The following is a 22,813-nucleotide window of genomic DNA, read 5'->3' on the forward strand; positions in this document are numbered from 1 at the left end:
AAGGGTTGGTATTATTGTTTAACAGAAGAAGATAGCGATGTTTGTAGTCTTGCCAAACATCTCGAGGACAGTGACGCGGGAATCTCAGTCAGGCAGCCTGACCCTGGAGTGGCTTTAAAGCTGACTCTCTTTATCAGAATGAGGGCTTATCTCTTAGATACCAAGTATGCCATTCCATTGTTGAACACATTCCAGGGGAGAAGGTCACCATGCATTCTGAGGGGCCGAGGAGGCCCTCCTGAGCACAGCCTTCTGGCAGTATCTTTATCATGTCTTTGCTCCTTTTCCTTGGACTCTGGGATCTAGCCATCTGAGTCCAGAAGGAAAAACGACTTCAAAAATAACACACGTGTGTCCATGACCAAAAGAATACAGTTGACACCCAGGTAGAAGTACACAGGGAGGATTTATGCCAGATTCTCTTGTAACGTCAGTGAACTCCATTCTGTGCACAACATGCTATCATGATGATCACTCTTACCCCAAACCAATCTGGAATGACTCAGTCAAGCGCCCAGCTGGTGATTTCAGGACTGGCCATCATGCCTGCTTAGAAGTCCTTGTAAGTAAAGTTATTACAGAGAAAATTGGGGAATTTTACAAGTTCACCAGCCAGTGAGATAATCAGAGCATTGAAAAGTTAAAGTCAGTGATGTGTGGGCAGACTGAATAGCCATCTCAGACGTGGATAAAGGAGATTTTATTTAAGGAAAGGGGCTGGGGGTAGCCAAAGGGAAGGGGTTCACAGCACTGAGCCAAAGGGCACTGGGTCTATGATGGCAGCAAAAATATACTTAGGACAGTGACACAAGGAAGGGCATAGAAGAAGCAACAGAAGAGTGTAGGGTGGGCTGCTCTGGCTCACTGAGAAGTCAGAGAACAGCCCGCCTTGGAGACAGGCTCAGGGGGTAGCAATGCCACTGCCCATTGCTCCCCTCACTGCAAGTCTTGTGGGGTCACTTAAAGGGGAGAAGGGGGGAGGGAATGGCTCTGGGGGAGAGTGCACCGGGTCCTTTGTCCTGACCATACTTCTCCCTCTCCTGCCGGTGGGAATCTTTGGGGAGGTCCCCGGGGAGGGTCTGAACAGAATATCCATTACTTTCCTCCTGTGCTCTTTCAGGGGTGTGGTCTCCACTGGGTGCTCCGTGCCAGGGCAGGGGGTCATTAGCCAACGTAACTGGTCCGGAAGCAGCCATGGTGTCACTTATCTGGTTTTGCTGCTTTTCTGGGCCTGGAGCTGAACTATAACTGAGGCCTAGATGTTATCTTTAGGAGGAAAAGGTCAGGGGGTCTAAACTGCGCTAAGGAAGATATGCTCATGACCAGAGATATGCTAGGCGAGAACAGGTTACCTGGGGACAAGGTTCTTGCTTTCCCAGTTTTGCCCCTCACGAGGCATCCAGGCTTTCTGCCCTGGGGAGTCTCTGTTCCTGGTCCATTGTTTTGCTCTGCTCATGTCTAACAAGCATGAAAAAAAAAAATCTGGTTTGTGAGACTGTGAAGGGGTTAAAAGAGTGGATGTTATTCTACCAATGATTTCTCTGGTTTCAAACTGTATTTTCAAGGCTGTTATTCATTCTTTTGCACCACAAAGGACAATTTGCTACTGAGATATTCTCTTCTTATTTCTGATGTGAATAATGAGACCAAAGTTGTGGACGTGACACAAATGGTGTCTGAGGCAGAGTTCTGAGATCTAGAAGTGAAATTCCAAAGAATGAAGGTCTACGAAGTGCCCCACTGTATGTGATGCTGCGTCCTAATGGGTGACGGGGATGAGGCCGGGGAGTAGGCCAAGAAAACACTGAGATACTGAAAAACTTCCCAAGTCACCAGTCTGTCAGTAGCAGTCCTGACTATTAATCCCTTGTCTGCATGGCTCCACAGCCTATGCTTTAAACTCTATTATTTCCCTGTTATTTTTAGACAGGGGAATGATTTTTGTTGGGAGGATACTTTATATATATATTGCTCTTCTGTCCAGAATGCAGATGCCCATAGATGTTTCTTAGAGATGTAGAGGATATGCAAGAATTTCATCCACTCGTCAGTCATCATTGACCCGCCCTTTCCTTTCAGAGGGGGATTTCAGGCGAGAGAACAGCATATAAAAAGCAGTGAGGCAGAGGAGGGCCTGGCACATTGGAGGCAGAGGAGGTGGTGCAGGGTGAAGTGGTTGGGCCACTGGATAGGACAGGGCCTGGGCAGGATGGCGTCACACACAGGCTCTGGTTTGGTCTTCCCGTGGGCCACCTCGGCAGTCCTGTCCCCAGCTCTTTCGTTACAACCTGGAGAACTGGATCAGGTCCTGATTGATCTCAGCAACCGACCGGCAGCCTACAAGAACATGGGGGTTCAAAAGCTCCTTTCTCTCAGCACCAGAATCCCGCCCCATCGTGGTGTGGATGAGCCAATGGGAACAGGCCCCGACTGGAGCTGGTGCTCACCCCGAGGCAATATTACACATCCAGAACGAATGATGTCATTCTGTTTGCCTCGGGAATTATTCCAGGAGCCTGTGCTTGGGTCCTCTTTTGGCAGCCATGTCAAAATGGCATGACAAAAACGTAAAAACAACATTTTAGCATTTTTTCAGCAATGCGTGTGTGCAGTAGATACCCTTCACCTTGATCTCGGTCCTGATAGGCTCAGGTAGGACGTGTCTGTCTAGGAGGAAATGACTCAGGGACAGCTTAGGAGATGGGGTATTTCATGCAGCAACGGCCTTCTAAGGAGAAGTTCTGAAAAGTGAAACCCCCTCTGCAGTAAAGGGTCCTCATTAGAACGCAAATAGGATGGTAGCTGAGATTACACACGGCGGCTACAGAAAGTGACTTCAGATAAGAAGGAGAAGAGGCCTGGCCGAGGTGGCTCAGTGGTTGAGTGTGGACCTATGAAGCAGGAGGCCACGGTTCGATTCCCAGTCAGGGCACATGCCTGGGTTGCAGACTCGATCTCCAGTGTGGGGCGTGTACGAGGCAGCCAATCAATGATTCTCTCTCATCATTGATGTTTCTATCTCTCTCTCTCCTTCTCCCTTCCTCTCCGTAATCAATACAAATACATTTTAAAAAGCAGAAGAGGAGGGAGAGAGGATCTGTGTGGCTTATGGGCTGGAGAACTAAGGGCTGAAGGAAGCAGTGAAATCTCCCTGGCGATGAGAAGGCTGCTAGAATTGAACAACAGGATGTGTAATGTTCGCCTGGAATTTCTTTCTTTGCCTCTGATGTATGCACCTTCACCTCCCCAAACATAACTTCAGCAAAATGTGTTACTCACAGAAACTATGACTCAAAAGAGGGTCTTTTCCTAAGAGTGGAAACAGAGGAAGGAGTTGCCTGCCTGGGTGCCTGCGTATACAGAGCCCGTACGCTGGGCTGATTCAGCAGAAGCCACTGTTCGGGCCACGGCGGCTCTCCCAGGAGGGACAGTGATCTCGAGAGCCTTGGGCTTCCGCAGGGCAGAGAACAGTGGGACTTCCAAGCAGGCAGACCTACTCCCGGAGCACAGAGGTGCCAGGATAGACTGTGGCGATGTGCCGCAGGAAAGAGAGTAAACTGTGGACCTGACAAAATGGGGGGGGGGTATGGAAAGTAACCTCACAGGGTGATCTGATCATAGATTCCCAGCTGGGCAGAGCATGGTGGGTAATCATACATGTAACTTCTTTAGTAAAAGGCTGATCGTTGCCCTCACAGCCCTGTCCATGCTTTCCGGGCCTCCAGGTTCAGGCACCTTTGCAAGGCCCCAATGCCTCTTCTCAGGAGCCAGCACCCGCGAGAGAGCAGGTGGTGTTAACTATCCTGCAACCCACCCCCACGTTGCTTTCTCCCACCTTCATGTGATCTTCCCTCCTTAATTCCAAATGCGTAAAGGAAGTTGGCAAACTTTTTTCTTGGAAGCACTTATCTCTGTTGGAAATTTCTCTCTCTTGAAACATTCTCCTCTCTTGTGTCCAGGTGTATGTACCCTCTGTTTGGCTCGAATAAATCTTTATAAAAATTCTCTACAGCTTCGGATGCTCTTACGTCAATGAGGGATGAGAACATAGTGAGGTCTGTGCAGCCTTCAGATGATGGGATTTATATGTGGACATTTTTGTTTTTCAAGACAAATCATTTTAACCTTTTTGTAAATATAAAAATTTCAGAAAATTGGTCTCCCAGGTGGAAAACCAATACTTTCCAACTTCCTTTGTTTTCAGCATCAGTGCTCATAGGGTTCTCCTCCCAGGGCTGTGAAGTCACAGAGATATTAGGGGGAAATACCACACATTTCCAGGGGAATTAGGTGATTATTGACCGCCTGCCTCCTGGGCACCAATTTTGTCTTACATGCCTTGTGCAGGGAAGGAATGGGGAGTGACAATCTCTGGGTTGCACACTATGATTCTGTATTTTGCTGAGTTCCATCAAATGCACAGCCCCCAACCTGAGATCCCCTCTCTCAAGGGAGGAGTCTGGGGTGGGGAGTCTTACCTGGAGCAGCGTCTCTCAAACAGAGGATGCCCAGGGATGCCCTTTAGTCTCGTTTCCTATTCTTTCCCTTCCTCTCGAACCCTCTTCTCTGCCCCTTGTTTGGTTGTGATTACTGCTGTTTCTATACACTTAAAGCAATACAGTCTCCCTGTAGAACAATTAGAAGGGAGAGGAGTACAAAGAGTCGGGCATAAAAGTGCCCATAATCCTGTTTTTCCTCTCCTTTTTCCTGGCCCGTTACAAAAGGTGTTCCACTCTGTCTCAGAAATAGTTTCCGGCCGAAACCAGTTTGGCTCAGTGGATAGAGCGTCGGCCTGCGGACTCAAGGGTCCCAGGTTCGATTCCGGTCAAGGGCATGTACCTTGGTTGCGGGCACATCCCCAGTAGGGGGTGTGCAAGAGGCAGCTGATCAATGTTTCTCTCTCATCGATGTTTCTAACTCTCTATCCCTCTCTCTTCCTCTCTGTAAAAAAATCAATAAAATATATTTTTTTAAAAAAGAAATAGTTTCTGGCGGCCATGAACACGGGAGTGGTGAACAGGTGTTCACGTTGGTGGCATGATGAAGCTTTGTTATGGAGAGTTTCCCAGTCAGGCGATTGTGAAAAGAAGTTAGCAAGAAGGGGGGTTATGTGGGAGAAGGACAGTCACCTTAGCCTCCTGGAATCCACAGACCTGCACGTCTTCCCACCCCTCCCCTGCGGCTCCCAATATGCTCTCAGTTCACATGTGTGCCCTCCCCTCCCTCATGGGAGGAACTCGGCGACGTTGGGTCATTTGGAATTGAGTTACTTAGAATTAGGAAAATACAAACTAAAAACGCCAAACCAAAGGCCCCTGAAGAGGAAAGTCACCACTAGTGGGGAACCACTGTTTTGTGGGATCCCTGGGACTCCAGGCTTTGCCGAAAATGTACAAGTTTTTATGAGCGCCACTTCACAATCATTTCATTTTTGACCGAAACCCATGTAATTTTGAGACACGTTTGTCTTGCTGTCTGTGGTTACGGGGGACAATACTTCTCCTTCTCCCGTTTCTATCTCTCCTGGGTCCCTCTGTACTTCCTCTTCGACATAATTTCTTGACTATTCACAGTCATGAGTACTGTTTTACAATGACACCCAGAGCCACATCCAGAGAGCCTGATATGATCTGAACAGTCCAGAGTAACCTGCAGGCCTCGCTCCCATAATGTGACACTATGTTTACCTTTGTACACCTCAATCACGGGACAGCAGGGCTCTCAGTGGGCGAGGACCAGGAAGTATGAGCCCGTAGCTTTTGTGTTTCCTGCAGTCTGTCTTACAGAGGTAACTGAGAATGTGCTCAAGCGTTGAGGATGCTCACTGATGCATTGCTTAAAATAGCAGAAGCTTAGAAGCAATCCAGATGTCCAACAGTAGCAAGTTTGTTATATAAACTGTGCTTTCATGGTTAAGATGTACCAAAGACAAATCTTTGTCAGGGACATTTCTTTCCTGCTGTCTCTGCTGGCATCCCCAGGCTGGGGAGAGGTGGCTAGAAGGGGGGCCACCCTCCTGCTCCATAGACCTCCCGCTTTCAAATCAGGAAGACAGTTGGACACACTCACCTGTAAGGGCCATGGAAGTGTGGAACTCATCCTTTAAAATGTTCAAAACTTCCCCAACACCATGTTCACCCTGAGAGAGAGAGAGAGAGAGAGAAAGAGGTGACGGAACATTGTGACCATGAGCTCAATATAAATTCTAGGTGTGCTCAGAGACATGGAGACGTGGTGAGGAGCATGGGGTATCTGTGAAACAAAGAAACGCCAAGAGGAAAAGGGGTGAGGGCTCTTGAAAATGTGCAGCGCGCTGCAGAGGAAGCCTGGAGGTGCGGGCCAGGTGTAACCCTCCTTCGGGAATCTGCGGCACCTGGAAAAATGGTTAAGCTTGGGGGCTAGACCACAGAAACTCATGCAAAGGAATGAGAAACGTGGCATCTCCGGGTTGGTTTTCCCTTTGGTCTCACCTTGCAGGCAAGACCCCACAGGACTGGTCTCCCCAGGAAGACGCACTTCGCCCCCAGGGCCAGAGCCTTGAGCACGTCGTTGCCCGTCCGGACCCCGCCGTCCAGGTACACCTCCAGTTTCCCTTTCACGGCAGCCACCACTTCCGGCAGGGCGTCCACCTGGAGCAGAGCACGTGCGGCCTGAGGTTGACTCAGAGCATGCAGACAGCGGGCTCTCAGCATGGGCGAGGACCAGGAGTCTAAACCTGGAGCTTTTGTGTTTCCTGCAGTTTGTCTTACAGGAGTTATTGAGAATGTGCTAAAGCTTTAAGGATGGTCACTGAGGCATTGTTTAAAGTAGCAGAAGCTAGAAGCAATAGAGATGTTCAACAATAGCAAGTCTGTTATATAAATCATCCTTTTATGGTTAAGAAGCACAAATTGCCAGTTATAAAGGTAGTCACAGGAATGTAGAGTACAGCCTAGGGAATACAGTCCATAATATTGTAATGATAATGTCTTATCATTATGCTGTACACCTGAAACTAATGTAATATTGTATGTCAACTGCAATTGGAAAGTAAATTTAAAAAAATCATAAACTGTCCATTCATACTATTAAAAATAAGAGGAGCATATATATTGAAATAATATGATGTCCTTAATATATTTGTGTGAAAAGAAGAAAATTAAAAATATTATGTATCATTTTTAAACCTGAAATGTTGTATTTGCATTACACAGTTGATAAAAATAATTCCAAAAATATTGCCATTAATGATAGTGATAAAAATAGGGGTACTTTTTATCTTTTTTTGACTTTTGTATATTTTATAATTGCACTGCACATGTTCTACATATATGTAAAAAAGCTAAAAATAGGAAAAAATCCACTTTCTTCAAATGAGTCAAGCAAGCAGCAATGGAAGAATCTAGAAAATAAGCTTCATGAAAATATATATCTTGAAAATATGTATCTTCATGAAGATAAAGCAACAATTAATTCCAATTTAGATGTTCTTGCCTTGCCTCTCTCTTCATTTTCTTTCCCCAAACTCCATATCTAATGGACATAAATTCACTTCATGGGAAAAATTACAGAGTGTCCTAAATGTTTACAAAGGATTCAGGAGGCATTTTAAAGTTGTATTGAGAACGGCGGTTATCTATCAGTGTAAGTGATACACTGTTCCTTGCTGGGTTGAGTCATCTGAGAAAATGTGAGGTTGCGATCCATGCAGTCAGGCGACCTTCCCGCCGAGTGCTTCTTCCCGGAGGCAGGGACCTCAGTGCTTCGGAAACACCTCTAACAGCAAACCCACCGCAATGACTTACTGACTATGAGAACTGGAGACGTTACTTACCGCCTATGAACTCCAGCACCCCATTCTGCAACATGGGGATACTAATACCCACCTTGCAGGACTGTTGTGAGATTTAGGGATAATAAATGTAAAGTGTATAAAAACAGCGTGGTACACATGAGGCTATTATTACAAGTCCTTAGCCCGGCTGGTATGGCTCAGTGGTTGAGTGTCGATTTATGACCCAGGAGGTCACGGTTCGATTCCCGGTCAATGCACATGCCTGGGTTGGGGGCTTGATCCTCAGTGTGGGGCGTGCAGGAGGCAGCCGATCAATGATTCTCTCTCATTATTTTTTATTTATTTATTTATTTTTTTTATTGATTTTTTACAGAGAGGAAGAGAGAGGGATAGAGAGCCAGAAACATCGATGAGAGAGAAACATCGATCAGCTGCCTCCTGCACACCCCCCACTGGGGATGTGCCCGCAACCAAGGTACATGCCTAGACCGGAATCGAACCCGGGATCCTTGAGTCCGCAGGCCGACGCTCTATCCACTGAGCCAAACCGGTTTCGGCTCTCTCTCATTATTAATGTTTCTATCTCTCTCCCTCTCTGTTCCTCTCTGAAATAAAAATATATTTTAAAAATAGGGTATTAAAAAATCTTTAAAATGTACACACATACCAACATATGTGGTAAGAGAGAGGGGACGGTGCACACCAAACTGCACAGAGTACCTTGCTCTAGACCAGTGAAGGGCAACCTTTTGAGCTTGGTGTATCAAACTTCGCCAAAAAACTGAGCATAACTTGGGTAGTGTGTCACTTTGAGGAAAAAACATTATTTCGCAAATGTTTCATCCTCAGGAGCAGCAAATGTTTCATCCTCGGTATGTGGCCGCCTCAGCGGCCGCGTGTCATCAGAAATAGCTACGCGTGTCAGTGCTGACACGCGAGTCATAGGTTCACCATCACTGCTCTAGACACACACACACACACACACACACACACACACCCCTCCCTCCCTCCCTCTGAGTCCTCCTACTTACAGAAGCAGGAACATCATCAAGTTGCCTCCCTCCGTGGTTGGAAACAATGATGCCCTGCACATTGTGCTTCACAGCTAACTCTGCATCCTCTTTTGTCAAGATCCCTTTAAGGATGATGGGCAGTTGAGTTATGGTCCGAAACCAGGAGAGATCTTCCCAGCAGAAGGATGAGTCGATGGGAGACATCTGCAGATACGGCATTGAATTTCTCTGTGGGGATAAAAGGGAAACCTGAGTCCTGAACGCCTTCAACACTGCTCGATCCATTCCAGAGATGAGGCACATTCAGAAAGCTAGTGAATGATGAGTGAAAAGAAGCAGTTAGGAGCTTGAAAAGAGGAGCTATCAAACCAATCTCACTTCTAGCTCCTTTTCTTTACAAAGATAGTTTCATACTTCAATTGCTTATCCATTAACCATTATTGTTTCCCTGTTCCCTTATGCCAGGATCTGGGGACACAAGACAGCTGAGACACAGTCCCCATGTTAAAAGAACTCAGAGTTTAGTGAGACAGATAAGCAAAAGCATTTATAGGCCAGTGTAACACATTCCGGTTGAGAGATGCACAGGACAATGACAAAGAAGCAATATTTCAATAATCCTAAATCAGACAATATGCAATATTGACCCGTGACTCACCATGGCACCACCAAATATCCAGAGAGAAGGGTTCCTGAAAGCCTCAAGGCCAAGTTGTGTATGACTTAATGAGTAGGACTGCCGAGTGTCTCCTGGCTGGATATCGCTGGTACCCATTAACTGAAAAGCCTGGGGTGCCTATCTTCACTGTAGCCAAGGAATTCCAACTTGACCATGACTTTGTCTCTCTGGGGCATCCCACCCCTTCTGACAGGAGGATTTTAATGGGTGAAGTGCCCTTTGCCGTCATCGAGTTCAGAGATTCCAAACACCTGGTGCTCCCTGGATGAGTTCCAGGTGTGCAGAGAGGTTGACCCCGCCCCCCTCATTTCTCCGGGCAGCAGGGCGGGGCCTGGGCTGGTTACACCCCAAGGGCTGGTCACCTTCGCTGTGAGCACCCCGTCAGAGGGTCAGTTTATCCAAGTGTGCCGCCCCAAATGACCGTTTTCTAAGTGTGCCATGAAGTAGAAAATGTTGGAAGACCCATGCAAAATCCTTTTTATAGCTTTCTCAGCACTCAGCCTGGCCAGAACACTTCTGGTGACAGGTCGGACAGATCCAGGTGGAGAACGTTTTGTCTCACACTCTGTCTGTCTGGAAGCCCTGGGAAGCAGGGACCAGCTCTGACTGAACTGCTGCATCACCAGTGTCGGGCACAGGGCAGGCCCTCAATGCATTCTTGTGGAAAGAAGGGAGGGAGGAACCACGGAAGGGGCTTTGCCTTCTGTAATGCCTGCCCATTGGGCCTGGTATCTTTCCTACCTCCTGAGGTGACCGAAGATCCTTTAGCAGTAAATTTGTCTTCAAGTTCAGTTGGTTGCGAATGTCATGTCGCCTGTTGCCAAGTTTGGGCACATCCACGGTGATCACCAGGGCTCTGAACCCCAAGGATTCTACCCTCTGGACCAGCTGTTTGTTTAGCTGCCGATCTGGCTGCACGTAGAGCTGGAACCACCGGAAGCCTCTGGGGGCCGCGGCAACGATGTCTTCCAGGGTGCAGCTGGCATATGTGCTGGTGATGTAGCAGATGCCGGCTGCTTGGGCAGCTGCAGAGCAAATGACACAACTCAGGGTGGAGGCCAGGGGCATTCCAGGCGGGGGCGAGAAGCCCTAGGACCTGCACTGCTCCTGGCCAACTTGCCCTGTGAGTGAAGAGACGGCCCGACTTCCTTCTGCTGCCCTGTGGGGCAGTGATAGAAGTGGGTTGTTTTTTTAAAATTTTTTTTATTTTTTATTATTGATTTCAGAGACAGGAAGGGAGAGGGAGAGAAGGATAGGAACATCAATGATGATGCCCGGCCAGTGTGGCTCAATGGTTTTGATGACCTATGAACCAGGAGATAACAATTTGATTCTTTCTTTCTTTCTTTCTTTCTTTCTTTCTTTCTTTCTTTCTTTCTTTTCCTTTTCCTTTTCCTTTTCCTTTTCCTTTTCCTTTTCCTTTTTCTTTTTCTTTTTCTTTTTCTTTTTCTTTTCTTCCTTCCTTCCTTTCTCTCTCTCTCTCTCTCTCTCTCTCTCTCTCTCTCCTTTAATACATTCATATTGATTTCAGAGAGGAACAGAGAAGGGGAGAGAAAGAAACATTAATGATGAGACTCATTGATCAGCTGCCTCCTGCACGTCCCACACTTGGGATCAAGCCCACAACCTGGGCATGTGCCCTGTCTAGGAATCGAACCATGACTTCCTGGTTCACAGGTTGATGTTCAACCACTGAGCCATGCTGGCTGGGCGAAAATGAGCATTTTCTCAATCTTCGGGGAAGTGTTATGCAAACACAGTGTTAAGCATTCCTCTTCCCACCCTCCTTAATTCCTACCATTTGCTGTCCCTAAGCCCCTTCTCTGGAGAAACCCTGGGGCTGCCTGCCCTGCGTGGAGGAGGCCTCCTGCACACTGCAGGCCTCGGGTGGCCTGGCTCGCACCTCTGGCTGTGCTGGTCTCTCCATCGGGCCAGGCCAGGCAGTGGAAACCCGTGGGTGCGATGCAAATGGGGGCACTGATCTCCTCCCCTTGGATTGTGGTCCGGGTGTCCACCTGCGACACATCTTTCAGGTACCGGGGACGGAGGCGGATTCTGTGCTAGACAACAAAGAGGGTTCCTGTTGGTGGGATTATCTCCAGCACCAAGGTGCTGCCGGTGCTGGGGCCTCCAGACTCCTGCTGCAGGTGGAGACCAGACTAGGCCCCCGGAAACCTCTGGTGGGGGACCAGTGGCTGGTAGCCAAATAGGCAGCACAGCAGACTGGAGGCTCCTCTCCTTCAGGAAGCTTCTCCCAACACTGATTCCACACGAACCCTTCTTCTGTGGACCCCACAACCCCTCCTCGCTCCCTCTGTGGTCTGTGCCTCTGGGAGGGTGACTGATCTGTGCTAGTTCTGCAGAGGCACTAAGATAGGCGCTCTCTCCAACCTTCCTCTCCCCAGTCATCTGCCCCCCCAAAATCCCCAACCCAATATAACCCAAAAGCCATTATATATCTGCTCTGTTCTTTGCAGGCAGAAACCCTGCCTGCTCCCTTCCCAGGAGCTGTGAACCAGGCCCTGAGTTCAACAGCGGAAAGGATACAGGAGACCAGACTTTTTAAACGCTGCGATGTTGTCGTCCCGGGTGAAGCCTTCCCCAGCTCCTCCTTCGATATAATCCCAAGTCGACTTGGACAGCCGCTCCCGCGCGTGGGCCTCAAAGTCTGTCAGACACACCACGGACATTTCTGCACCTTCAAAGGAGAAACCAAAACCAAACAACCAAACCCAGTAAGAATCATTCAGAGGGAGAGGACAGGGTAAAGGGGGCCACAGCATGAAGCTGTTTGGATTCCTGATTAACCCTCTGTGTTCTTTTTTATTTGAGAGATAGGAAGAGGGAGAGAGAGATTTTTTACCACACTTCTATCTACTGGTTTCTTCTATCTACTTCCCTGTGAAGCAGACATAAAGCGCTCTCTCTCTCTCTCTCTCTCTCTCTCTCTGCATTTGAAGAGAATGAGACAGTTAATGATTACAGAGCAAGGCCCAGCATCCTGCCTTCTGGTAGCCTTTACAGATGGATGTGCTCCAATATCAATCTCACGGTGCACAGCTGAATAGTTGGTTCACTGAAGTACTGATTACATGGCATTTAAGAGAATTTCCTAGGGTGAAAGTACAATTATGATGCATTTTTTCTTTTCATAGCATGTGTAGAGCTCAGTAGAGTACTGAGCCCACTGTTTTCCTTAGAGGTAAGGCTGATAGTTGAAGAGAATGACAACCTTGTTGTTCAAAGCTTTCCCCGAGTTTGGGAGGCAGACGTAGCTCTATATGTTTTTATGTATTTCAGTTTGATCCATACAAGACTTCAAGGCACCAGATATTAAGGGGATGACCCAGGTCATCTAATGGTTTGCTTGTGTTCCCATTTTCTTTGATCTCCATTCAAATAAAGAAGAGGAAAGAATAAAAGTCTCTTGCGAATTAATAACTGTAGCTCATTCAATTTGTTTAGGCTTTTTGCCTCCTGGTAAACAACAGTGAGGTACAACTAGTATACCAGTGATAAGAAAGCTAACATCTGAGAACAAGGACACCCAGTGGTATCTGGTGCTTACTATCTGTGGTTCAAATAGTTTTGCCTGACTGAGGAAAGGGGCAAGGACATGGATGAGGGCTGGAAAGAATTTCAAGGCAGACCTTGCTTTCGCAATGTTGCCATTTAATCTAATGCAGTTAGATAACAAGTTATTTTCCTTGGAAGATTTCATATGACTTGTACGATTCATATGATCCATGTTGGTCTCTTTTTAGGAATTCTGGGTATTTTCAGTCACCTGGGAATCCAACCTGTATTTAAAAAGCATTCTCTCCATGGGAAAATGGGTGCTGCGTTCTAAATACAAGGCTTCCGAGTAGAGTTTTGGGACTCAGTTTTGTTGTCATGCTGTGAATTGTGTGCTGTCTGTCCGGTGTGGAGACCATGCAAGGCATGCTGGGAAACAGGGGCCTGAATGCTCACTTGGTGTTTTTAAAGGTTGGGAATTTTCTTATTCTACTGAGCAGTGGAATAATTTGATTACACAAAGACAGCAAGATGGCTCCTTAGTAATAATAATGACAATAAAATTGCAACCATTTATTGAGCGCTGTGTAAATTGTTTTATGTGCATTCATGTTCCAACCCTTACGATTACCCCCAAGCACAATTATTATGCGCTGTACTGCACAGATGGGAAACCTACAGGTCGGGGAGATTAAAATACTTTGCCCACCTTTGCACACTGAGTAACGTGATCTGACTCCCACGGCCAAGCTCTCAAGCATCATGAGAAGAAGCAAACCTGTGCAACCAAGTGTGGCTTATGGAGAGCGTTGGCATTTAAAATGCACAGCTTTGCTCCCTTCCATCAACAAAACCAAAATCCAACCAGAAAGCTGAAAGGTGTCATCATTTAGCTGGTCATAAACAAGGACACAGTTAAATCCACCTACAGAGCACTCGTCTAATCGGTGTTCCATTTGATGATCACAATAACCCGGCCGCGGCCTGCCACCGTTTCCCTCTGCCTACGACCAGAAAGCAGTGGTCAAGGCGTCAAGTTCCTCCCTGAGGGCAGGGCCTGCAGCTTTCAGATTTTTCCGAACCCTTTCAAGTGAACAGATTTTGACCCATGCTCCCTCCTAAGGGTCAGTATGCTACCAGGTGGTTCTAAGACTTGACTAAACGTAACCTCTTCAGTCTGGAGCGTCTTTGAAGCCTTCCTTGGCTGTCCTCAGTGTCCTGTCAACATGACCCCTTTTGGCCACCTTGTAAGTTCCCAGTTAGCAGCCACAATGCCTCACACAGTCTCTGTCCTCTGTCCTCGCCCCACCTGCCACCTCATCTCCTTCCCAGTTCTAAGCCCACAGGAGACACCCAACCACAAACCTGACTTTGGGGTCCTCCAGGGCTCACGAAACTGGTGTCTTAGAGACAGCCACTCAAAGCCTGGCTCACGGCTGAGATGTGGCAAGAAACAGCGAGTCACAGCCCACAGTCCCGCGAGTGCAGAAGAAGTTCAAGGCTAAAAGTTAACCTTTTAATGGGAACAATATTCAGCTTTGGAAGTAAATGAGCAACTAGGCCAGAGCAAGGTTAATTTGGAAACGAACTTTTTGTGCTTTGCAAAGTTACCTCAAATGTCACTGAAGTTCGTTACAAAAGGAAACTTCAAAATAAAAGAGTTACTTATTTGCTTCCAAACCTGTATTTCCCCAGTTGGTCCATGATGATTAGAAGGAGAGTGTGGGTGAATTCAACTGGAGAATTAAAAAGCCCCCATGATGTCAAGGAAAGCTTGTCTGGGGAGGAGGGGATGGGAGGGCGAGGAGTGGCCACCTCCTGGGAGCTCCCGGGCTGAGAGCCGAGGGACCCAGTCAGGAGGGTCCGAGGGGCGTGCTGTGTAGGGCTCTCCTGGCCTGACAGAGATTAATTTTAAATTAGTGTTTTGGATTTCTCAATACCCAGAAGTGAAGTTGCTGGGTCATATGGCAGTTCTATTTTTAATTTTCTGAGGTATCTCCATATTGCTTTCACAGAGAGTGCACCAATCTGCATTCCCACCAGCAGTGCACCAGGGTTCCCTTTTCTCCCCATCCTCACTCACAATTGTTGATTTAATGATGATATCCATTCTGACAGGAGTGAGGTGATATCTCATTACGTTTTTAATTAGCCTTTCTCTGATGATTAGTGAGGCTGACCCTCTTTTCATATGTCTATTGGCCATATGTATGTCCTCTCTGGAGAAGTGTCTATGCAGGTCTTCTGCTTATTTTTTAAAAATAGGATTGTGGGGTTTTTTTTGGTGTTTTTTGAGTATTAAGTTGTATGAATTCCTTAAATAGTGTGGATATTAACCCCTTATGAGATGTATTATTAGTGAATATCTTCTCTTATTCAGTAGGTTGTCTTTTTGTTTTGTTGATGGTTTCCAGTATTGTACAAAAACTTTTCAGTTTGATGTAGTTCAATTTGTTCCTTTGTTTCCCTTGGGGAGCTATATCCAAAAAATATTGCTAATTGCCTATGTTTTTCTCTAGGAGTTTTATGGTTTCAGGTTTTCCATTTAGTCTATAATCCATTTTGAGTTTATTTTTTGTACTAGAGGCCCGGTGCATGAAATTCATGCACTGGGGGGGGGGGCAAGTCCCTCAGCCCAGCCTGCACCCACTCCAATCTGGGACCCCTCAGGGGATGTCCGACTGTCCTGTGGGATCAGGCCTAAACGGGCAGTCAGACATCCCTCTCATAATCTGGGACCGTTGGCTCCTAACCACTTGCCTGCCTGCCTGCCTGCCTGATTGTCCCTAACTGCTCCCCTGCCGGCCTGATTGATGCCTAACCGCTCCCCTGATGGCATGCTTGACACTTAACTGCTCCCCTGCCGGCCCTATCGCCCCCAACTGCCCTCCTCTGCTGGCCTGATCACCCCCAACTGCCCTCTCCTGCCGGCCGTCTTGTGGCGGCCATCTTGTGACAATGTGGGGGCGGCCATCTTGTGATGACGTGGGACAGCCACCTGTGACATGAGGGCGTGAGGGTCTATTTGCATATTACCTCTTTATTATATAGGATAGTATGGTGTAAGAAAGTGGTCTAGTTTCATTGTTCAGCATGTGACTGTCCAGTTTTCCCAAGACCATTTTTTGAATAGACTGTCTGTATCCCACTGTATATTTTTGCCTTCTTTGTCATAAATTGACCATACAGGCATGGATTTATTTCTGGGCTCTCTATTCTATTCCATTGATCTATGTATCTGTTTTTATGCCAGGACCATGCTGTTTTGCTATTATCACCTTGTAGCATACTTTGATATCAGGCAGCAAGATATCTCCAACTTGATTCTTCTTTCTCGAGATTGCTTTGGCTATTCGGGGTCTTTTGGAACCACTAATATTTTTGAATGTAGGCAGAAGACTGAGAAAAGCAAACACAAGACTGCATGTGAAAAAACCTTCCCCAAGAACGGTCCTGAGGGATTCACCAAAGGTCACACTAGTTAATGCCTAATGTGTTCAGGTCCTTCCCTCTGTGCTTCAGTCCCAGCTCTTGCCACACATCTTCAGTACTGCAACAACAACTAGCATTTTATAAATGCTTACACTATGCCTGGAACATGGCATGCATAATTTCACTTGATCCTCACAACACCCATGTGGGTAGACAATATTTCCCCCCGTTTTCAAAAGAGAAAATGAAATTAATGAACTTGCTCAAGCCTTTTGTCAGTAATGAGCAGAGCTGGGATTAGAACCTAGCCTGTGGCCACCGTCAGTAGCCTGTGGAAACTGAAGGCTACTCCAAAGACATGGGATATGCCTGTGTTTTAGAATCTGTACTTGGAAAGATGAACAACTCTGGGCTGATTTGTTATACCTCGCCTTCTCACTCCATTTTTGCTTGGAGAGTAACTGCTTTTTGCTGTTTTGCCACTAGATGACAGTATTACCTCAGACATGCTTTCACACTGGCCATAATCTGGGGCGGGGAAATCCCTTTCCCCAGCAATTTCCACCCTCCACAGTGAGCCTCTAGGGCCAGCTCTCAGGTCACCTGGCTGTTTGCTGTGACCCGATGCAGACGTTCCATAGCCATTGTCCACGCCTGGGCCCCATCCCTCCCTTCCAGGAGACACTGCAGTGCGGCACGAAGAACACAGACATGGGAACATTAATGCCGGAGCTCAGACCTGCAGCCCTGACTGACTCTCACGTGCTCCTCAATTTCTCTGCTTCAGTTTCCTAACAACGTCTCCCGCATGTTAATGAGCAGTAAAAGAGTCAATCTTGCAGCATCAGAATGGGTTCACGATGGGCCCAACCTCGGAGCTGATACGGGGCTCCGTGGGGCAGCCCCAGCGGGCTTGGTGGGTGCTGCAGGATGAGGCTGTAAGGAGATGCTGGTCTTGTCCAGGGGGCCTGGGGTACCTGTTGAACAACGCGCCTGCTTAATTTGGGTGAAGAGAAATGACGGGTCAGTCCGGGGCAGCCAAGGCCCAGCTGTGGAGAGAGCAAATGTGGTTCCACAAGCAGAAGGGAATGACCCAACCCTCCAGCTGGAGGACACGAGACCCTCGTGGTCCCTGCTGTGCCGCCGGGTCACCCGTCTTGCTTGAGCTAATTCGGATGAGCTTTGGACTTTGAGGTGTGTGCTAAAGCCTATCAGGTTAAAAACCTCCCTGACCCCTTGGAGCAGGTTAATATTAACTGTGGGTTGTTGAAATTGGAAGCCAAACCAGCCATGGACGGGGCTAAGTCAAACCAAGGGGCAGTTTGCATCTTTCTGCAGCCACTGAAGGAGCCAGGAGCTCAAAGTTGTGGGTGAGCCATGGGCGGGGCAACAGTCACTGGGAGGGATGGGAGTCGCCTGAAGAAGAAAATGTCCTTGTTTTTTCTTCCAGCCAGTGCCCTCCGCTCCAAAGCTGTGCTCACTATTCTGATGCCATCACCATGGATTAGTGTTGGCTGTTCTAGAACTTTACATTATTAGGATCAATCAAGTGATTATTTAGGTATGCGCATCTTCTTTCACTCAGCAAAATGCTTTTGAGATTCATCTATATCGTTGCTTGCTTGAAGTACTTTACTCTTTTTCGTTGCTTAGTATTATTGTATTAATATAACACATTTGTTGATCCGTTCCCCTGTTGGTTGGCATTATTAGGCTTGTTTCCAGTTTGGGGAATGATTATGAATAGAACGGCTAAGAACATTCTTCCTGTGAACATGTTTTCATTTCCCTTGGGAGGTGCCCAGGAGTAAAATAGCTTTGCAGCAGAGTCGGTGTTCTGTTTATTCCTCCATCGCCATTTATCCCCCCAATACCCTCTTCCATCTTCCCTCCTCCCCCGCACACTATTGTCCGTGTCCATGGCAGAGAAGAAAAACTTCTCCAAAGTAGCATTGGAGAAAAAGCTCTCCAAAATGGTTGTACGATTGTGTTGGTTTATTTATTTTTTAAATTTTAAATTGATTTTTAGAGAGAAAAAGGACAGGAAGAAAGGGGGGGGAGGGAGAGAGCTAGAGAGAGAAAGATATATATATATATATATATTGTTCCACTTATTTATGCATTCATGGGTTAACTCTTGTATGTGCCCTGACTGGAGATCGAACCCACCACCTTGGCATATGGGGATGATGCTCTAACAGACTGAACCACCTGGCCAGGGTGTGGTTGAACCATTTTAAATTCCCACCCCCAGAGTCTGAAAGTTTCAGTTATTTCACTTCACTTACATTTCATTGTCTTAGCTCATGGTCACTACTTAGGACACTTCTAAGAACCATATATTGGTTCTTACAAACAGCTTCCTGAGGGTTCTGTCCCCAGGAGATGCTTCCTACTTGAATACCCTTGATAGGAAAAGGGCTTCCACGCCTTGGCACCTTCGATCCAGCGTGGAAAATCAGGAAGATGCTCAAGGGCAGCGGTTCTCAACCTTTCTAATGCCGCGACCCTTTAATACAGCTCCTCATGTTGTGGTGACCCCCAACCATAAAATTATTTTCGTTGCTATTTCATAACTGTCATTTTGCTACTGTTATGAATCGTAATGTAAATATCTGTGTTTTCCGATGGTCTTAGGCTCTACAGCAGCGGTTCTCAACCTGTGGGTCGTGACCCACAGGTTGAGAACCGCTAGCAGGGTCACCTAAGACCATCGGAAAACACACATATTTACATCACAATGTAATAGAACCGATGCTGTAGAGCCTAAGACCATCGGAAAACAGATATTTACATTACGATTCATTAACAGTAGCAAAATTACAGTTATGAAGTAGCAACGAAAATAATTTTATGGTTGGGGATCACCACAACATGAGGAACTGTATTAAAGGGTCGCGGCATTAGAAAGGTTGAGAACCACTGCTCAAGGGGCAATGAGGGAGGAAGAAGGTACAGCTCAACACACCATGCAGGACCAAACCCAACAACCAATTGCATGACAAGCATTCAAGCCAGATCACCCTCACATCCACGAGTGGCTGCGTAACAAGTCACTGTCCCATCCCTGAGTAATCAGAGAATTTATTTGCAGTCTATTAGCTAATCATTCCCACACTGAGCACAGATCTTAACTAAATTCCCCAAGTGACATTTAAGTTTCTGTTCTCCATTATGAAACAGTTGATGAATTGCCATGCTCAGATCCTGCCAGGAGAGCTTAATTTCATTTGTTTAAGATTGCAGCTGATTTCTGAGATCCCTACAACAAGATATGAAGTAAATATCATAAGCTGTGATGTAAATGCTGTAGAAGATGCGGATTTTGTAGGCAAGATAACGACACTGCACGCCCGCTGCACAGAATTGAGCCAGTCACATCACTTCTCTTCGGGTCACTCAAAACCAGAGTGGGAACAATAATTCCCGTTTCTATCCACCTACCTGCTGGAGTGGGAGTGATTCAAACAAGACGCAGCTGCATGGAATCGTGGCTCCCCACATCCAACCAAGAGCTCGACTGTGTGACTTATCTACTTCAGATCGGAGTTTCCACCCCTGTGAAGTGGAGATAACAGATGAATACCTTACAAGGTAGTTTTGAGAATTAGGTAATATATGTAAGCATCTATCACAGTGGGTGCCCAGTAAATGAGGCTTCAAGACTAAGCAGGCGACTTATTTGAATTATTCAAGTGTACGTACCATCAGATACATGGCAGTATTCTCCACAAGTGGCCGATTCACTCTACTGACAGCAACCTATGTTGAATTAGGCAGCATGTCCTGCTGAATAAAGCTCACACAGTAACAGCAACAGATCCTGGGCTGTGATTTGTAACCCAGTTTCAGCCTCCCAGGTGTCCCTGGTCCTCCAGTCATAAGGATTCACTCCTCTCTTCAATATCATGTAGCAAATAAACTGGCTCTAGCCCTGGTACCGTGGGAAATTTTTGTCCCTCGCCTCTGCGTTCCCATGGATCCTCAGAGGACTAACATTGCCTTTGGTGCTTCCTGACTTCCTGCTTCTGCTAAATTCTTGATCTCCATGGTGTCTGGCCTCCTGTAGTTTTCCTTTTTTCATTCCTCATTGACCAAAATGTAGAACACGTCCCTGTTTCTCTTCCATCAAGGTTAGTTCCTTTGATCCCTTATCACATCCAAACAATCAGTGTGTTCTGTTATCTTTTTTATCGGAATACAAGGTTTTATTCTAGTGTCCGCCTGTATTTCTGCTCCTTTATTTTCCTGATCTTCTTGTATAGAGTGGCTTCTGATATTCTTATTCTCTTAAATTTACACTTAATTAGTTTATGCGAGTGCAAGCTGTGACCAATTATCTGCTCTAGCCTGGTCCTGTGTGAATATATACATACAAAAACACAGTTTTAAAAAATCGTACACTACAATGTTTTCACCTTTATTTTACAGCTAGGACATTATATTGATTTTTATACTAATGGTCATTGATAGGTTGTATTATGTATGAATTTGATTTTAGGGGGATAAAGGGGACAAACACTCGATAAAAATTATAAAGAGAGGGCGCTGGGTCTGACGGTGTTAAGAACCAGTGCTGTGGGTGCCGAGGGGTGAATCGGAGCAGCATCTCTCCATCCCAATGGCTTCTGTCTTTTGCTGCAACCACTCTCGCTAGAGCAGGGGGTGGATGGAATTCGAACCCTGCAGTCCAGAGCGAGCTCCGAGCTCCGGGTAGGACCCTCCTGTTGTGAGAACCAAGTATTCGCACGCCAGCCACTTCGCCCTCTTTCCACTAGGTGCCAGCAGCAGCCCGGGGGACTGGATGGCTGTGCTGTGCTTCTCTGGGATTTTCTGAAAACAGCACAAGGACAGCTGCTCCAGCTTCAAGCACACTGCAGTCCTGGCTGCTGACCGCCCCCTGATCGCTTGGTTCCCTACCTGTCTGTTTTCAGAACAACAACAGGGTATCCAGCGAGATCCAGGTCATTACCATGAGAGGGATCCCAGCTCCTGCGCTGGGGAACTCGCTGCCCCACCCACGCACCCACCCTCCCACGCACAGACTAATCTGCTGGAGACTGAGCATAAATGTCTACCTTTCATTAAACATGTCATCACTGCCTTCACTCAGTCTTGAGAGCACCTGCACCAAGCCAGGGCCTGGAGCTCAGCCACGGGAAACAGTGAACCACTGATTCCTTCTGGAAAACTGTCCTCAACCTTAAGTACATCATGTTTTCAGGAAGAGATTTCTAGCTTCATGCATCCCCGTCAGGTAGCAGTCCCGGGGTGATCCTGGATGGCCAGGGAACTGGACCAACTGTGGCGGCACTGAGGGTTAAAGGGTCCTGGAGGACAGGCGGATTCTCGGCTGGGTCTGCTGCTGCTCTGCCTGTACCCACCAGGGGAACTGAAGTTCTCTGTATCTGGTACAGGAGAAAGGATTCATTTATCAAGCTCTCTTGCTCTCTAGGCTGGAGAGCTCCTTGCTTCCTTATTTTCCAACTATAACTTCTGGAGGGCTCATGGATACAGGCTGTCACACACAAAAAGCCCATCTTCACTGTAACAAAAATTAATGGGTAGGTATTTCCTGAGTTTTGAGCAGTTATTTTTTTATTTTCCTGGATGCCACCTGCCTGTCCTGGGGCCTGCTAGGTAGGTAGTGAGGCTGGGTGGCAGGTGGTCAGACCCGAGGGTTCATGTGCAGAGCCAAGCAAGCCGGTGGCCACCGGAACCCCAGCCTCAGGAGGCTGAGCCACACATGCAACTCGCCTCCAGCCTGCACTGGCACCTTCGGTCTCTACTTCGTGACGGGCCGGCCTTGTTTCCATGTCTGCTTCCTCCTTTCTCCCAGCCCCTGGTCCACAACACCTTGCTCAAGTAAGTCTGTTTGTCCCAGGTGACCTCTTGCACATGTCTTATGGCGTGTTCTCTGAACTTGTGTGTAAAATCTTTCCTTCTTCCTAGCGTTGCTTCTGGTCTGTGCTTTCTCCTCCTCTCAGTCTGAGTCTGTTTGTGGAGCCTTCTCTCACGTTTTGCTCCACAAAGACTTGGCTGCAGGCAGCAGTGAAGTGGAGGAGGGCTTCCTAGGAATTCCCAGTCTCGCTGACTCGCTAAAGCAGGCTCTGCACTGACAAGGATCAGCTGACTTCCCAGGTCTCTTGATATTCCAATCCTAGCTTGAGGTTCCTCCTCCTCTGCCATTGGACAGAACTTCAGTAGAAACCTCTGAGCAGCACTGGCCCAGCGGAACAGGGCCTACCTGGGCTGCTGCTCTCACGGAGCCTTAGGCCAGAAGCACAAATGAGCATTCGGTGCTCACCAATGGTCTGCTTCACCAAGAGACTTCACAGATGTGGGGCTCAGAGCCTTGATCATAACCAAGTGTCAGTCAGGGGCTGAGGCTCTGTTCCT

General features: G+C 47.2%; 1 protein-coding gene and 1 long non-coding RNA gene across 4 annotated transcripts; one reads left to right on the forward strand and one right to left on the reverse strand.

Moving 5' to 3' along the window:
* Positions 1-234: 234 nt before the first annotated feature.
* On the forward strand, positions 235-21,213 carry LOC129147902 (uncharacterized). The gene is made up of 5 exons (XR_008555116.1): positions 235-562; positions 6,478-6,575; positions 11,944-12,201; positions 19,654-20,008; positions 21,193-21,213. It is a non-coding gene; the product is annotated as an uncharacterized LOC129147902 (long non-coding RNA).
* On the reverse strand, positions 2,282-19,921 carry HAO2 (hydroxyacid oxidase 2). 3 transcript variants are annotated; one of them, XM_028154226.2, is made up of 8 exons: positions 19,859-19,921; positions 12,026-12,164; positions 11,370-11,521; positions 10,208-10,491; positions 8,806-9,015; positions 6,471-6,629; positions 6,070-6,139; positions 2,282-2,337 (listed from the first exon to the last, which is right to left on the reverse strand). In XM_028154226.2, the coding sequence occupies exons 2-8, from the start codon at positions 12,154-12,156 to the stop codon at positions 2,282-2,284; spliced, it is 1,062 nt and encodes a 353-aa protein (XP_028010027.2). In that variant the 5' UTR covers positions 12,157-12,164; positions 19,859-19,921. The 3 variants fall into 3 exon arrangements, with proteins under 3 accessions (XP_028010027.2, XP_054567694.1, XP_054567695.1); XM_054711719.1 differs by lacking the exon at positions 19,859-19,921 and having other exon boundaries at positions 12,026-12,410; XM_054711720.1 differs by lacking the exons at positions 8,806-9,015; positions 19,859-19,921 and having other exon boundaries at positions 12,026-12,410.
* Positions 21,214-22,813: the final 1,600 nt, after the last annotated feature.

Source organism: Eptesicus fuscus, chromosome 22 (genome assembly GCF_027574615.1).
Source record: "Eptesicus fuscus isolate TK198812 chromosome 22, DD_ASM_mEF_20220401, whole genome shotgun sequence".
NCBI classification, from domain to species: Eukaryota; Metazoa; Chordata; class Mammalia; order Chiroptera; family Vespertilionidae; genus Eptesicus; species Eptesicus fuscus.

Bases quoted from the DNA above. Each gene is read 5' to 3' on its own strand.
- HAO2 (XM_054711719.1), bottom strand. From the start codon at position 12,249: ATGCTGTGGCCCCCTTTACCCTGTCCTCTCCCTCTGAATGATTCTTAC. The intron at 10,492-11,369 runs GTGCGAGCCAGG...TTTGCTCTGCAG, and splicing joins AGAGACCAGCACAGCCAGAG to CTGCCCAAGCAGCCGGCATC. The intron at 6,140-6,470 runs GTGAGACCAAAG...TCTCTCTCTCAG, and splicing joins TGTGGGGTCTTGCCTGCAAG to GGTGAACATGGTGTTGGGGA.